The sequence below is a fragment of the Schistocerca nitens genome, chromosome 4, assembly GCF_023898315.1.
Source record: "Schistocerca nitens isolate TAMUIC-IGC-003100 chromosome 4, iqSchNite1.1, whole genome shotgun sequence".
NCBI lineage: Eukaryota > Metazoa > Arthropoda > Insecta > Orthoptera > Acrididae > Schistocerca > Schistocerca nitens.
The window spans coordinates 987,009,840-987,027,603 of NC_064617.1; the positions used below are offsets into that span (position 1 = coordinate 987,009,840).

At 39.7% G+C, this 17,764-nt stretch overlaps 1 protein-coding gene across 1 annotated transcript in view; it reads right to left on the reverse strand.

Annotated features, from left to right (window-relative positions):
- The window catches only part of LOC126253699 (dedicator of cytokinesis protein 1), a 443,179-nt gene that overhangs the window by 359,405 nt on the left and 66,010 nt on the right, over positions 1-17,764 (reverse strand). The window contains exons 2-5 of the mRNA XM_049955225.1: positions 14,243-14,423; positions 7,497-7,593; positions 5,034-5,179; positions 4,721-4,841 (exon numbers count right to left, since the gene is read on the reverse strand). Coding sequence (XP_049811182.1) covers positions 4,721-4,841; positions 5,034-5,179; positions 7,497-7,593; positions 14,243-14,423 — 545 coding nt within the window. The remainder of the gene's footprint in view (positions 1-4,720; positions 4,842-5,033; positions 5,180-7,496; positions 7,594-14,242; positions 14,424-17,764) is intronic.

Here is a 17,764-nt window from a genome sequence, read left to right on the forward strand (position 1 = left end):
AAAATTCCAATCAACACAATCTGGAACCACAACACCCTAATTCAGTAGTTAACCTTTCCTCCAAACCTCTCTCCCAATCCGAAACCTCTGTCCTATCCAAAGGCCTCACCTTCAGCCCCACTCCCAGATTCAACCAAACAGCCCTCGTCAAAGATTTACTGTCCTACACTCGTACTCTCTGCTAGAAATATCACTTTGCCACGAAGAAAAATGATCCTAATCCTACTCCTAATGATCCAACTCACCAAGACACCATCCAAATTGAACCCTGCCTGGAACAGTTCCGTCCTCCGTCGCAGCGGGACCCACCTCCTCTTCCTCAAAATCACCCTCTCCTAACCTTCCAGGAGTTCCTGACTTCCAGCCTTGCATCTCAATCCTCCTTAAAAAACCTTGATCCTACTCCCAACATCACCACTGCTGAATCCCAGGCTATCCGTGATCTGAAGGCTGACCGATCCATCGTCATTCTTCCGGCGGACAAGGTTTCCACGACCGTGGTACTTGATCGTCGGGAGTATGTGGCTGAGGGACTGCGTCAGCTTTCAGACAACACCACATACAAAGTTTGCCAAGGTAACCCCATTCCCGATGTCCAGGCGGAGCTTCAAGGAATCCTCAGAACCTTAGGCCCCCTGCAAAACCTTTCACCTGACTCCATCAACATCCTGACCCCACCAACACCCCGCACCCCTACCTTCTACCTTCTTCCTAAAATCCACAAACCCAATCATCCCGGCCACCCCATTGTGGCTGGTTACCAAGCCCCCACAGAACGTATCTCTGCCTACGTAGATCAACACCTTCAACCCATTACATGCAGTCTCCCATCCTTCATCAAACACACCAACCACTTTCTCGAACGCCTGGAATCCTTACCCAATCTGTTACCCCCGGAAACCATCCTTGTAACCATTGATGCCACTTCCTTATACACAAATATTCCGCACGTCCAGGGCCTCGCTGTGATGGAGCACTTCCTTTCACGCCGATCACCTGCCACCCTACCTAAAACCTCTTTCCTCATCACCTTAGCCAGCTTCATCCTAACCCACAACTTCTTCACTTTTGAAGGCCAGACATACCAACAATTAAAGGGAACAGCCATGGGTACCAGGATGGCCCCCCCCTCGTACGCCAACCTATTCATGGGTCGCTTAGAGGAAGCCTTCTTGGTTACCTAGGCCTGCCAACCCAAAGTTTGGTACAGATTTATTGATGACATCTTCATGATCTGGACTCACAGTGAAGAAGAACTCCAGAATTTCCTCTCCAACCTCAACTCCTTTGGTTCCATCAGATTCACCTGGTCCTACTCCAAATCCCATGCCACTTTCCTTGACGTTGACCTCCACCTGTCCAATGGCCAGCTTCACACGTCCATCCACATCAAACCCACCAACAAGCAACACTACCTGCATTATGACAGCTGCCACCCATTCCACATCAAACGGTCCCTTCCCTACAGCCTAGGTCTTCGTGGCAAACGAATCTGCTCCAGTCCGGAATCCCTGAACCATTACACCAACAACCTGACAACAGCTTTTGCATCTCGCAACTACCCTCTCGACCTGGTACAGAAGCAAATAACCAGAGCCACTTCCTCATCCCCTCGAACCCAGAATCCCCCACAGAAGAACCACAAAAGTGCCCCACTTGTGACAGGATACTTTCCGGGACTGGACCAGACTCTGAATGTGGCTCTCCAGCAGGGATACGACTTCCTCAAATCCTGCCCTGAAATGAGATCCATCCTTCATGAAATCCTCCCCACTCCACCAAGAGTGTCTTTCCGCCGTCCACCTAACCTTCGTAACCTCTTAGTTCATCCCTATGAAATCCCCAAACCACCTTCCCTACCCTCTGGCTCCTACCCTTGTAACTGCCCCCGGTGTAAAACCTGTCCCATGCACCCTCCCACCACCACCTACTCCAGTCCTGTAACCCGGAAGGTGTACACGATCAAAGGCAGAGCCACGTGTGAAAGCACCCACGTGATCTACCAACTGACCTGCCTAAACTGTGACGCATTCTATGTGGGAATGACCAGCACCAAACTGTCCATTCGCATGAATGGACACAGGCAGACAGTGTTTGTTGGTAATGAGGATCACCTTGTGGCTAAACATGCCTTGGTGCACGGCCAGCACATCTTGGCACAGTGTTACACCGTCCGGGTTATCTGGATACTTCCCACTAACACCAACCTATCCGAACTCCGGAGATGGGAACTTGCTCTTCAATATATCCTCTCTTCCTGTTACCCACCAGGCCTCAATCTCTGCTAATTTCAAGTTGCCGCCACTCATACCTCACCTGTCATTCAACATCATCTTTGCCTCTTCACTTCCGCCTCGACTGACATCTCTGCCCAAAGTCTTTGTCTTTAAATATGTCTGCTTGTGAGATGTCTGCTTGTCTGTGTATATATATATGTGTGTGTGTGTGTGTGTGTGTGTGTGTGTGTGTGTGTGTGTGTGTGTGTGTGTGTGCGCGCGCGCGCGCGCGAGTGTATACCCATCCTTTTTTCCCCCTAAGGTAAGTCTTTCCGCTCCCGGGATTGGAATGACTCCTTACCCTCTCCCTTAAAACCCACATCCTTTCATCTTTCCCTCTCCTTCCCTCTTTCCTGACGAAGCAACCGTTTGTTGCGAAAGCTAGAATTTTGTGTGTGTTTGTGTGTCTATCGACCTGCCAGCGCTTTTGTTTGGTAAGTCTCATCACTTTCTTTCTTTTTAGATATATTTTTTTCCACGTGGAATGTTTCCCTCTGTTATATATATATATATATATATATATATATATATATATATATATATATATATATATATATCTCCAAAAAGAAAGATGATGAGACTTACCAAACAAAAGCGCTGGCAGGTCGATAGACACACAAACAAACACAAATATACACACAAAATTCAAGCTTTCGCAACAAACTGTTGCCTCATCAGGAAAGAGGGGAAGGAGAGGGAAAGACGAAAGGATGTGGGTTTTAAGGGAGAGGATAAGGAGTCATTCCAATCCCGGGAGCGGAAAGACTTACCTTAGGGGGAAAAGGACCTGTCCTTTTTTCCCCCTAAGGTAAGTCTTTCCGCTCCCGGGATTGGAATGACTCCTTATCCTCTCCCTTAAAACCCACATCCTTTCGTCTTTCCCTCTCCTTCCGCTCTTTCCTGATGAGGCAACAGTTTGTTGCGAAAGCTTGAATTTTGTGTGTATATTTGTGTTTGTTTGTGTGTCTATCGACCTGCCAGCGCTTTTGTTTGGTAAGTCTCATCATCTTTCTTTTTGGATATATTTTTCCACGTGGAATGTTTCCCTCTGTTTATATATATATATATATATATATACCTTACCAAACGAAAGTGCTGGCAGGTCGATAGACACACAAACAAACACAAACATATACACAAAATTCAAGCTTTCGCAACAAACTGTTGCTTCATCAGGAAAGAGGGAAGGAGAGGGAAAGACGAAAGGATGTGGGTTTAAAGGGAGAGGGTAAGGAGTCATTCCAATCCCGGGAGCTGAAAGACTTACCTTAAGGGGAAAAAAAGAACAGGTATACACACACACACACACACACACACACACACACACACACACACACACACACACACATCTGCACATACACAGATAAGCAGACATTTGTAAAGGCAAAGAGTTTGGGCAGAGATGTCAGTCGAGGCGGAAGTACAGAGGCACAGATGTTGTTGAAAGACAGGTGAGGTGTGAGCGGCGGCAATACACGTGGAATGTTTCCCTCTATTATATTCATAATCTTACGTTATTCTTTCCCTAACACATTAAGAATAAGCTTGTGCTTCATTCTAAGCTTCATTTTCTCAAAGACATCCGGGGGTCCACCTTCATAGGTTGTATTTTGAGTAGTGGTGGTTGTGGTGGTGGTGGTGGTACCTCTGTCACTACTATCCTTCTACTCTATTCTGCTTTTTTCTTTCTTCCACTCCTTTTAGACATTTGACCCTAGGCACCCACATCTCAACCATTCTCTACACATCCTTACGATTTTAATCTTCTTTTCCATCAACCCTCTCTTGTAGATATTCCTCCTATGTTGTCCTCCCAACACTGATTTTCCAGTTTTCCCATTTTTATTACATCTGTTGAACTTTTTGCAAACTTCATTTCCATGGTTAGCAATTTAATTTTTTTACCTTTCCTTCATGATTAAGTTTCCTGCAGTATACAATAAAACTGGTGTCTAACATGTTTGTTATCGCACCTTGTTACTTTTTTGGAAGACTTCGTCATTACATGTCATTCATTGTCTAAAGAAACAGATAAGCTTGCAAAGTTATTTATAAATCCTACGTGGTCTTACACCCATTTAGAAGTCTCTGTTATGTGCTCCTATGTGGCTTTCTCCTAAAAACAATGAAAGTGCTAGAGGCTAACTGCAATACCTGTCTTACTTATGAAGGTCTATAAAGTGGTATAAAGTCAATTTTAATTTTTTTTTTTTTTTACTTGGGCTATTTAAGTCTACTAATCAATACATCAGATTCTGTGTAGCATCACAAGTAGTGACAATCTAATTCTTTACTTGTTTCCTACTCTGTGTTAAACTGTCCAATCTCTGTAATAAAGCTTGTAGAATATATATTTTTAGTGCATCATAATCTTTGTTATGATTAATATCCAATACTTCTTAAATGTAAATATAAACATATTTATCACTGATCAGAATACTTACTGCTTTCTTAATACGTTCTGTAGCCATCTCATGTTGCCTGTATAACTGAATGGTAGATGTTATGTCTGGACTCAAAATGTTACCATTCTTATCCCGCACAACCATATCTAAATCCAGCATTCTGCACAGAGAGACATGTTTAATGTAAGTAAAAAATTAGTGATTTAATTTTATTTGACTTATTTTTGACGCCTCAAAATAAATAAACCATTCTGTAATTATTTACACTGTGATTGTAAAATAGTCACAAAGGGAATTTCAACTTTAAGTTAGGAGGCATTAACAATTAAAAATAAAAGAATAAAGTTCTTACTTGTTCCCCATATCTATTTTGGAAGTAACTTGCTGTTTAAGTTCTTTAAGTTCATCAACGGGCAGAGTTCCTGACAAAATCTTGCTGCGGTACTGCAAAAGCTCAAGTATCTGATGTTCCACAGCTTTGAAGTTTTTGCTGTGCGTCTGGAAATATTAGTTACACATTCATTAAATTTTGCTATTGTGACATATGACTAAGATTAAGGTACTGTGAACCGTAATGTAACAACTTTGTTCTCATTTTTATTGAATTTTATCAATACAGAACTATGCATTCTTAACTTTCTTTTAAAGTAACTTATGTAAAACTTCAACTATCATATTATAATCATTACTACTGACTAATTGAAATAGATGATCTTCATCTGTCAAAATTAGGAAAGGTTCTCACAACAGATAATCTGCTCTTGAATGAAAGCAGCATTGCTCTCATGTTCCATAATTAACAAGGAAGGAGAAATGTTAAAAGTATAACATCATGTCACTGTGGGTGGAGCACTGGCTTAGACTGGACAATACTAAGACAAAAAATTGATCCTGGCTTCACTGACAATTCCCAGAAGTGATTTAGGAAAAAAAAAAAAAAAAAAAAAAACCACACACACACACACACACAGAACAGATGAATGGAGATTATTTGAATACCTCTTCTCCATCATGCGTGTTCCAAGCATTAAATCTTATGCTGCTTGCAGAGTAAAACTGTTTGTTTGACATTGGAGCAGACTTTCTTATAGAGAGTGGAACACCGATGCCTCAGCTACTTGGTGGGTTGCATGAGCATTGTCCATAAATTAAGATCTCCAATGCTTTTTCAGGTAGTAAATATCATTTTATTGCAAAATCAATTACCTATTCCGAAAGCTTGGACCTTTAGTTATTTTTCAACATAGTCCCCATCACAACTGAAGCGTTTTTTGGAGATGCTCAGAAAGCTTTTTCATATCTGTGTCACACCACTCTCCTGTCGACTCGTGCAGGAAGGGGCCTTCAGCTCTTCACCACTTGAGAATTTAATTCCCCCCCTCCCAAGTGTTGTCTCAAGCTGGGGAACAAATAGTAGTCACCGGGAGCCAAATCAGGGATGTATGGAGGATAGTCAATGATTTCCCACCCAAATTTGGTGATGAGATCTGTCATGGTGCAGGCGACATGAGGGTGGGCCTTGTCACGGTACAAACGAACTCCCTTTGTCAGCCGACTCCTCCTTTTGTTCTGTATAGCCTGGCAGAGCTCCATTGATGTTTCGTGGTACCTTATCACACTGGTTGTTGTACCTCTTTCCAGGCAGTCGACCAGCAGAGCGCCTTTCCTATCACAGAATACTGACGTCATCACCTTCCCTGCTGACGGGATTTGCTTGAATTTCTTGAAATTTGGAGAACTGAAATGCCGCCACTGTTTCGATTGTCCCTTAGTCTCTGGTGTGAAGTAGTGGTCTTAAATCTCCTCCCCGGTGACAACTGAACCCAGAAATTCCTCACCCCTCTTCCCAGTAACAGCGGAGAAATTTGCAGGCACTTTCAAAGTGCTTCTTTTTGTGTTCATCACTGAGCATCCACAGCACTTATCTGGCCTACACACTGTGATACTTCGAAATCTTGTCCATTGTAGTCTTACAGACATCCCCTATTAGTTCAGCAATCTCTCACATAGTCACATGCCAATCCAGAAGCAAAACATCTTCAACTTTCGTCACTATCTCATCCGAAACTGACGGTTGCCGCGGCCAGCCTCGTTGTGCACATTTGTATGGCCATCTGTGAACTTCCTACACCATTTACACACATTTTTAACATCCATACACTTTTCTCCACACACATCGGTCAACTGGCGATGGATTTCGATAGGGGCTGACCCCTTAAACCACAGAACTCTAATCACATAATGCAATTCACATTTGGCTGGAGCAACTATCTTCCCTTCCATCGTTACCGACTGCTACGCCAAGAACGAGCAACACAGACAGGTGGGGACTGGCAAGAATAGTGGTGTGGGGAAGCGAGGAACATGGCGCTGTTGTCAGATTTAAGCTAGCTCGCTACGTCCCGATGGGAGCTCATTGGAGATCTTACTTCATGGACAACCCCCGTAATAATAATCTGATCCACCCATTACCTACCTTATGTTTAGATACGTGTAATTTTGGTGGACCTTGAAAAGTACGCATTGCAGAGGATCCCATTATGTAGTCTGGTCACTTGTACTTTCAGTATATGTAATGAATGTTGATTGACAAATAAACTCTCTAGCATGGGTAATTGAGAGCAAAGTAAGAGGTGATTGGCGTAAGTAAAAACACATTTCAGTAGTTGTACATCAATCGGAAAACATCCTACAAAAAGTAAATTTTCTAAATGTTTTGCCTACTCTTGCCATAAAGAAATACTCATTTCCTTCCTATATTGACAACCAGTAGAAGAAAAACATAAGATAACAAAATAATAAATTAATACATTACCCTGTATAAGTTCTTCCATATTTGCCCCCATTCACGAAGAACAGAGGTTATTTCACTGACTACCTGGGGTTGGTTAAATACTTCACCATCAGTATTCCTGTTAAAAATTGTATTACAGTCAATTACTCAACTCAACTCAGACAATGCAAAATACTAACAAACAACCTTGCTACTAATTATTTAGAATAATTTATTAAGCCTGGCAAAAACTGTATCCATTAACAGAGTTCTGTGGTTTTAATACAGAAACTCTTTATTACGAATTGTCCTACAGTAAGTGTCATGCTATTCCCTACCCTACCCCCAACGGTGGACTGGCTCACCCAGGCAGCTACATACAGATACGCTGTTTAATATGTAATCTGACAAATGTAAATCATTTTGAATGTGATCCAGTATTACACATAAAATTAACATTTTACGTAAGCACTTAGCAATAAGATTAACATAAATGCACACATCTTATTTTTGTAATTCCTCCTTGTTACCAAAGTCTCATTTGGGAAGGGGAGGACATACATTTTTGACTGCTGAAGCAGTTTCCAGCTGATGAAAACTGTTATTCAAGTCTTTAATACCATTGTTGTGGTCTTCAGGCCAGATACTAGTTTGATGCAGCTCTCCATGCTACTCCATCCTGTGCAAGCCTCTTCATCTCCAAGTGACTACTGCAAGCTACATCCTTCTGAATTTGCTTAGTGTATTCATCTCTTGGTCTCCCTCTACGATTTTTACCCTCCACGCTGCCCTCCAATACTAAATTGGTGATCCCTTGATGCCTCAGAACACGTCGTACCAACCAATCCCTTTTCTTCTAGTCAAGTTGTGCCACAAATTCCTCTTCTCCCCAATTCTATTCAGTACCTCCTAATTAGTTACGTGATCTACCCATCTAATCTTCAGCATTCTTCTGTAGAACCACATTTCGAAAGCTTCTATTCTCTTCTTGTCTAAACTATTTATCGTCCACGTTTCACTTCCTTACATGGCTACACTTCATACAAATACTTTGAAAAGGACTTCATGAGACTTAACTTATACTCAATGTTAACAAATTTCTCTTTTTCAGAAATGCTTTCCCTGCCATAGTGAGTCTGCATTTTATATCCTCTCTGCTTCGACCATCATCAGTTATTTTGCTCCCCAAACAGCAAAACTCCTTTACTACTTTAAGTGTCTCATTTCCTAATCTAATTCCCTCAGCATCACCCAACTTAATTCGACTACATTCCATTATCCTAGTTTTGCTTTTGTTTATGTTAATCTTATACCCTCCTTTCAAGACACTGTCCATTCCGTTCAACTGCTCTTCCAGGTCCTTTGCTGTCTCCGACAGAATTACAATGTCATCAGCAGACCTCAATGTTTTTATTTCTTCTCCATGGATTTTAATTCCTACTCTGAATTTTTCTTTTGTTTCCTTTAATGCTTGCTCAATATACAGACTGAATAAGATCGGGGGCAGACCACAACCTTGTCTCAGTCCCTTCTCAATCGCTGCTTCCCTTTCATGCCCCTTGACTCTTATAACTGCCATTTGGTTTCTGCACAAATTGTAAATAGCCCTTTGCTCTCTGTATTTTACGTCTGCCACCTTCAGAATTTGAAAGAGAGTGTTCCAATCAACATTGTCAAACACTTCCTCTAAGTCTACAAATGCTAGAAACGTATGTTTGCCTTTCCTTAATCTTTCTTCTAAGATAAGTCGTAGGGTCAGTATTGCCTCACGTGTTCCAACATTTCTACGGAATCCAAACTGATCTTCCCCCGAGGTCGGCTTCTACCAGTTTTTCCATTTGTCTGTAAAATATTCGCGTTAGTATTTTGCAGCCATGACTTATTAAACTAATAGTTCGATAATTTTCACATCTGTCATCACCTGCTTTCTTTGGGATTGGAATTATTATATTCTTCTTGAAGTCTGAGGGTATTTCGTCTGTCTCATACATCTTGCTCACCAGATGGTAGAGTTTTGCCTGGACTGGCTCTCCCAAGGCTGTCAGTAGTTCCAATGGAATGTTATCTACTCCTGGGGCCTTGTTTCGACTCAGGTCTTTCAGTGCTCTGTCAGACTCTTCACGCAGTATCATATCTCCCATTTCATCTTCATCTACATCCTCTTCCATTTCCATAATATTGTCCTCAAGTACATCGCCCTTGTATAGACCCTCTATATACTCCTTCCACCTTTCTGCTTTCCCTTCTTTGCTTAGAACTGGGCTTCCATCTGAGCTCTTGATATTCATACAAGTGGCTCTCTTTTCTCCAAAGGTCTCTTTAATTTTCCTGTAGGCAGTATCTATCTTACCACTACTGATATATGCCTCTACCTCCTTACATTTGTCCTCTAGCCATCCCTGCTTAGCCATTTTGCACTTCCTGTTGATCTCATTTTTGAGACATTTGTATTCCTTTTTGCCTGCTTCATTTACTGCATTTCTATATTTTCTCCTTTCATCAGTTAAATTCAATATTTCTTCTGTTACCCAAGGATTTCTATTAGCCCTCGTCTTTTTACGTACTTGATCCTCTGCTGCCTTCACTATTTTATTCCTCAAAGCTACCCATTCTTATTCTACTGTATTCCATTCCCCCCATTCGTGTCAATTGTTCCCTTATTCTCCCCCTGAAACCCTCTACGACCTCTGGTTCTTTCAGTTTATCCAGGTCCCATCTCCTTAAATTCCTACCTTTCTGCTGTTTCTTCAGTTTTAATCTGCAGTTCATAACCAATTAATTGTGGTCAGAGTCCACATCTGCCCCCGGAAATGTCTTACAATTTAAAACCTGGTTCCTAAATCTCTGTCTAACCATTATATAATTAATCTGAAACCTTCCTGTGTCTCCAGGTCATGTGTACAACCTTCTCTCTTAATTCTTAAACCAAGTGTTAGCTATGGTTAAATTATGCTCTGTGCAAGATTCTCCCAGGCAGCTTCCCCTTTCATTCCTCACCCCCCAGTGCATATTCACCTACTACTTTTTCTTCTATTGAATTCCAGTCCCCCATGACTATTTAATTTTTGTCTCACTTAACTATCTGAATAATTTCTTTTATCACATCACACATTTCTTCAATCTCTTCATCACCTGAAGAACTAGATGGCCATAAAACTTGTAGTACTGTTGTAGGTGTGGGCTTCATGTCTATCTTGGCTACAACAATGTATTCACTATGTTGTTCATAGTAACTTATCCACGTTTCTATATTTTTATGCATTATTAAACCTACCCCTGCTTTACCCATATTTGTTTTGCACTTATAATCCTGTATTCACCTGTCTTCACTATGAAAATCATTAAAAGAGTTGATATGCTACAAGAGACACTTTTAGAAGGAACCTACCAGGTGTTAGCTCGAGTGAGGTATATGAGGCAATGGATGCAAACTCTAAATTTTATGTATTTGTAAGTACATTATCTTTATATTTAACGGTTATTTTCCAATGAAAACTGTTAAAAACAACACCAGTAGTTTGTCAAAGAAGCCTTGGAAAATAAAATACCTTGCAGTATCATGTATCAAGATAGAGATACTATACGAATGGTTCGGATAAGTAAAGCTGTTCAACCACTTTCATATTATTCTCTACTGATAAGAGTTATAGAAAATCAAAAAGCTTGCATGTCATGGCAAAGATTAAAAACTCTAAAAATAAAATCAAAACAATACGGATCATAGTTATAAGCAAAATACCAAAATCTATCTGGGAACAACCCAATCTAGTAACCAAAGATAATGACTAGGTGTTCCTTGACACCAAGTATGTATCTTCAAGAGAAAACATTACAGTTTATGCAACAATCAGTACCACAACCAGTCAGTCAATTCAAGGCCACTGTAACTTACTTCAAGGTTATAAGGAAAATAATTTACTTTCTTAGAAGCAAATTATTCTTATGGGGTTGATAACATTTCCAACAAAATATTAAAAGCTTGTTGTTGTGATATAGGTACTGTAATCAATATTTTAAGAATATTTTTCACGAACCATATCTCCTGAAAGAATAGAATATACCATTGTTAGACACCTGTTTAAGGAAAGTAGCAGGACAGGTATTAATCACTACAGACCTGTTTCATACTCACTAATATACAATTCTTGGTCAGCCACAATTGGGTTTCCACATGGACCTCTCCACTGAACATATGGTCTACATTTCACTGACATTTGTTCTATAAGTAACTGCTGACTTTTGTGAAGAAAGTATTTGTAAATTGGTTTACTTTGCAGACATTCATTCACTTATGACATACGGAATATTTTTCTCATGCAATTCTAAACATATTCACAAATTATTTATTGCACATAAACATGTTGTAAGGATAACATCTGGTGTTCATCCTCTAACTTCTTGTTAGCAACTGCTTACAAAATTAGGCAAACTAACAATAGCCCCACAATAGATTTACTCTGCCACAAACGTTTATTGTGAAGAACCAAGCACAAATCCAATATAATAGCACCATCCATTAATATAACACTAAGAACATAAACAGTCTCTATCAGCTGCAACTTAATCTTACTTTCGCAGAAAAAAGTACACAGCTATAAAAAATATTTGATCTCTTCCCTTGTGATTTAAAGCTGGTGGTATATAATGAAAGTTTTAAAAACAATTTACAATAATTTCTACGCGGCATCTCTTTCTACTCCATATGTGGGTTTCTGAGTAAATAATATCTCTACATGTCTAGATAAAATTTATCAAACTTATGAATGAAAAGCACACAAAATTGGTGTAATATTTTACAATAGTGTAGAATATTACACAAGAGGCATCTGTTTTTCCATTCATAATGTATAAACTATTCAACTAAGAACCAATACAATGGTCAGTTAATGCAATTTATCAAATTTAGTAGCAGACTGATATTAAAAATATCAAGTTATGTAAATAGCCAGCATGTACCCATGTTTTCAGAGAGAAAATGCACTTTATTTGTAAGCTTACTGGCATATTATACATCTTAATGGGTTGTCATGAATAAGATCCATGGAACATACCAAAAACTGAACTAATTAAACATTGCTACTGATAGGCTCTCATCACATTTAATGATTTGCTGTAAACATGACATATGACTGTACAAGTAAATGTGTCTTCTAAGGAATAGAATGAAACCCTCTTTGATTTTCCACAAAAAAATCTGCAATAAATAACCTGGTTTGGGCTTTTATAATGAAAAATGTATGAAATATGTCTACACGCCCACCCAATAAAACCATGCCAAACAAGAATGTAAGTAGTGTAAACAAATACACCTAACCATCCCACACCTGTCCAAAATTCAGACATATCAAGAGCACCAGAAGTATTCACCACATGGGATTCGGCAAGGTGCACAACAATGCAGCACTTGGGAACAGCTGTCACATCTCGATCACAGGTGTGAGCATTGAGACGGAAATACAAATATGTGATTCAGTTCTCTTGGAACACTATGCTTTGTTTGCTTTTTAAAACAATTTTACTTTTGGCAAAGCTCTGTGATGCAAAGAATTACTGAATCACTATCATTCACACTTCATTTTGGCTCATCAGTTGCCATAAGTGGATTATGAAAGGTGACAGAGTACATAAATAAAAAATGATCTTAGATAAATCATCTGACACATAACTGAGGGTGCTAGAAAACGGGCTGTTCCTCACACTATATTGCTGTTCTGTGAATACAGAGAAATATTACGATATGACATTTGTAACTGAAGCTGAGAAATGGTAGAACTTTGAGCAAAAAGTACTGTCATAATATGTTCAAGTGTCTGTGATACTCTGAGGACAAGTGTATTTGCAAATGAGACAATACCGCTACATTGTATTAAGAACTAATGAGTTGCAGCATCATGCAACAATTCAAAAGCAGACAAAAGATGGATGATGTTGAGGAAGACAAAGAGAGATCAGAAATCCACTAGCAACATAAAATATGGAAATATTTTTTTTTGTTAAGCTGCTCCTGCAGCTGTTGTCAATTGTGTGTTTAAGGAGACCAGACATCTTAGATAATCAGTCTCCTATTCACCCCTATGACAGAAAAAGTGTACCCCATCTATCCGCATCTCCCATCTATCTGCACCTAGAACAGAACTGACGTGCAAATGTGAGGATATTTTCTAAATGTTTGTGTAACATGTATCTGATGCAGGACATGAGTACCAGCCCAACATTCACTTAGGGGGATATGAAAAACTGCCTAAAAACCACATTGGGGATGGCCACCTCACCAACCCTCATTATTAAACCGTTAAGCATATTCGATACAGGTCGGGCTCGCAACACCATGTCTTGGAAGTGGTGCATTAATGTGCTTGGCTATGCAGGCAGATTTTTGTTATGCAGAGAGCTAAGCATTAAGTGAACACTTTCAACTATTAACAATTAGAGCTCTGTAAACTGAGAGAGCTATGTTTAAAAGTCAAAAATATAGTTCACATCTAAGGGTTATTACGATTACCCCTGTCTATACTTAAACGGAAATGTGATTTAAGTCGCTTATTGAGCAACTTGGTTTACTCGTACTAGACTGAGATAGTCAAGAACATATCATATTATAAGACGTTATAGTGACATATGCTAAAATCACTTTGTTCATTTATGAGTACTCAACTTTTAATTAAATGTCATAAAAAAACACTTATCTCGACAGAATCAAAAATTTTGATGTACAAGTGCATATTTTATTACTAATTAATAAAATCAAATGATTATGATTTTGACACTTAAATATATGATAGACTCACCCCAATTTTGTGCTGGCCATATCCTTAATATGGATATAGTTTTTAGGAAATATTCCGCGCAGTGCACGGTTCTTGGTTGTGTATCCAAAATACCACTCCCCATTTTCTTCCAAAATATTAACGGTCTCCCCAACAGAAAGCTTAATGCGATACGGTTTGTCCTCAAAGAAGTTGTGAATGGCTGAAAAAAAATTACAAGCAAAAATAACCCAGGACACTTTATGAGAAAGAATGGAAGATGAGATTAGAAGAAACAATGAAGAAAAACATGATTCATAGATATGTAGCAGTTTTTGTTCATGCCTTCCTACTATAAACATCCCTCCATTCCAGTTCTTATTGAACAGTTTCATAAAATACTCAATTTTTGCATTCTACCCTTCCTAGCTCAGACTTAGTGGAATTTGCATCCTTATAAATTCTAGCACTGTATATAAGTAAACACACATTATGGTGACAAGTCATCCATATCTACATCTATATCTATGCTTCACAAACCACCGTATGTGCACTGCATCAGTTATTGGGGTTTCTTCCATATAATTCATGTTTAGAGTGCGGGAGGAATGATTGCTTAAATGCCTCTGTATGTGCTGTAATTAATCTAATCTTTTCCTCGTGATCCCTTTGTGACCAAAGTGTAGAGGGTTCTAGTTTATTGCTAGAGTCATCATTTAAAGCCAGTTCTTGAAACTTCGTTTGTAGACTTTCTCAGGGCAGTTTGTGCCCACCTTCCAAGACTCTGCTAGTTCAGATTCTTCATCTCTGTTACACTTTCCCTCAGGTCAAATAAACATGTGACCATTCATGCTGCCCTTCTCTGTATACATTCAACACCTCTGCTAGTTCTATTTGGTTTGGGTCCCACACACTTGAGCAATATTCAAGTACAGGTCACATGAGTGATTTGTAAACAACATCCTTTGTAGACTGATTGCATTTCCCTAGTATTCAACAAATAAACTGAAGTCTACCATGGCTGAACCTATGTGGTCATTCCATTTTTCATATCCCTACAAAGTGCTACACCCAGATATTTGTATTAGTTGGCAAATTTCAACTGTTGCTCACTGATACTATAGTCTTAGGATAAGTTTTTCTCACTTTGTGAAGTGCAAAATTTTACATTTCTGAATGCTGAAAGCAAGTAGCTAATCTCTGCACCACTTTGAAATCTTATCAAGATATAACTGGATATTTATACAGCTTCTTTCATATAGCACTTCATTATAGATAACTGCACCATCTGTAGAAAGTCTGAAGTTGCTATTAATATTGTCCACAAAGTCATTAATATACAATGCGAACAGTAAGGGTCCCAATGCAGTTCCCTTGGGCACACCCTAAGTTACTTCTTCATCTGAAAATGATTCTCCGTTGAATATAAAAACACTGCATCCTCCCTTCCAAAAAATCCTTAATCCATATGATTGTACTTTTGACAATAAGCCTAGATGTGGTACTGACTCAAATGCTTTTCAGAAATCAGGAAATCCGAGTAGATTCTAGTTTCTTGCCTGCTGCAGCAAATATACAACATCAATTTCCTATTTGTCTATCAGTTTGATATTTTCCCCAAAAATCTCACTTCTATCGATTTCAAGTTTTAATCAGCTTTCTATACCTAGCATTATGTGATCGCTGCTTTTCACGAGTGCTTCGAACTCTGGTATTTTATTGTGAATGATTCAACAGTTAACTACTACGACTTCCATTTTCTGGACCAGGGTGGGGTGGGGTGGGGTGGGGTGGGGTGAGAGGGCATTCTTTTGGATTTTTTTACACTTATACTTCCTACAATGTCATTATCTGGACTGGGTTAAGAGTAGCCTAGTCCAAAAAGAACCCTGGTCTGCACCCCAGTGTCAGTAACCTCGGTAATAGACTCTACAGTTCTCAATCCTATAGTATAAGTCTACAAAGTCACAATCTAGCTTGTCACAGAACCTTTGAAGTCCCTGGTTCAGTCCTTCCATTGACTAAGAACCTGGGGGCCACAATTAGTTCTGGCAACAATGCCGCAAATTGTGAGCTTTGTTGAAATTCCATGCTGAAGGTCAGTATTCTCCACACTCTCCGCCAGTCATTGGAATGATCAACGTACAAACTCGGAGCCCAGGTGACAGGCATCATTCGTTCCAACATGTGCCACAGTCTGCAACTGGCTGCACCCTGTTCCTTCAATGGCATCCAGAATAGCCTCGTCAACATGTTGAATGAGGCCCTGAGGCATACACACTGAGTGCACCTGGTGTTCCTTCCTATCCAAATTTGTTTAGTAATACGATTTTGTTCATTAAAACCTGTGTATAAATGCAATATCAATGGCTGTTTTTGAGCAGTTAGGTATCCTAGTTGGACAGGAGGCAATATGAACTAAATTAAGTGATAATATCACTGACTGCAGTGAATTTTCACTGGAAGAGCCATCGGTTTTTCACCGTTTAAATACGCCAACAGAACTTAATGATGATTTATAAATAAATTTCTTGCACGTGATCAGTGCACAGTTACTATTATAAGGGATTTGTTGTGAAATTCTCTCTGTTACACAATTCCAGATATTGCTATCAGCAAAATTTATTACAAAGTTCCAGTGTTATTCATGTGCCTCTGCATATCCTACATAATCACTAGAGTTTCATTTTCTTCTTCAATACCAACAGCACTGCAATCACCCATGGAAAAAAAAACAACAAACATTATACCAAACACAGAGCTAAGCAACTCAATTACTTTTTACCCAAGGTATAAACCTTTACAAAAGGGTAAAACTACTGACAAGAGCATACGCTCTGGCAAGACTTGTTGGTGGGTGCATTTGGATGCCTGTGTGTGTGAATGTGTGTATTTTTGCTAGAGAAAGAGCACGGGCTTGAAAGCTAGAGTAAATACTGTTACAGCCATGAATTTCCAGAGTCTATACACAATTCATAAAAGATAGACAACTGGCATATGATGTACATACACTGTATGTCAAAATATGGGAAAAAAATTGAGTAATCACAAATTATTGCTGTGTTGTCCCATGTACAGATTCTCAAGCAGTTATTTTGTTTCTCACTAATATTTCATTCCCCTAATCCCAGTAGAAGTCCTACCTCTCTGCAGTACTTTAATATACACTGATCAGGCAGAACGTTATGACCACCTACCTAATGGCTGTTATGTCCACCTGTGGCACAGATAACAACAGCAACACGCCACGGCACGGAAACAACGAGGCCTCGGTATGTCACTGGAGGGAGCTGGCAACACATCTACACACTCAAGTGACCTAATCCCCATAAATTCTGGGGAGGGGCCGATGAGCTCTGATCCCACATTCAGTCACATCCCTGATGTGTTCAACTGGGTTCAGCTCTGAGGAGTTGGGGGGCCAGCACATTAACTGGAATTCGCCACTGTGTTCCTCGAACCACTCCATCATACTCCTGGCCTTGTGACACGGTGCATTACCCTGTTGAAAATGCCGCTGCCATGCCACTGTGACACACGATCGTCACGAAGGGTATACACGGC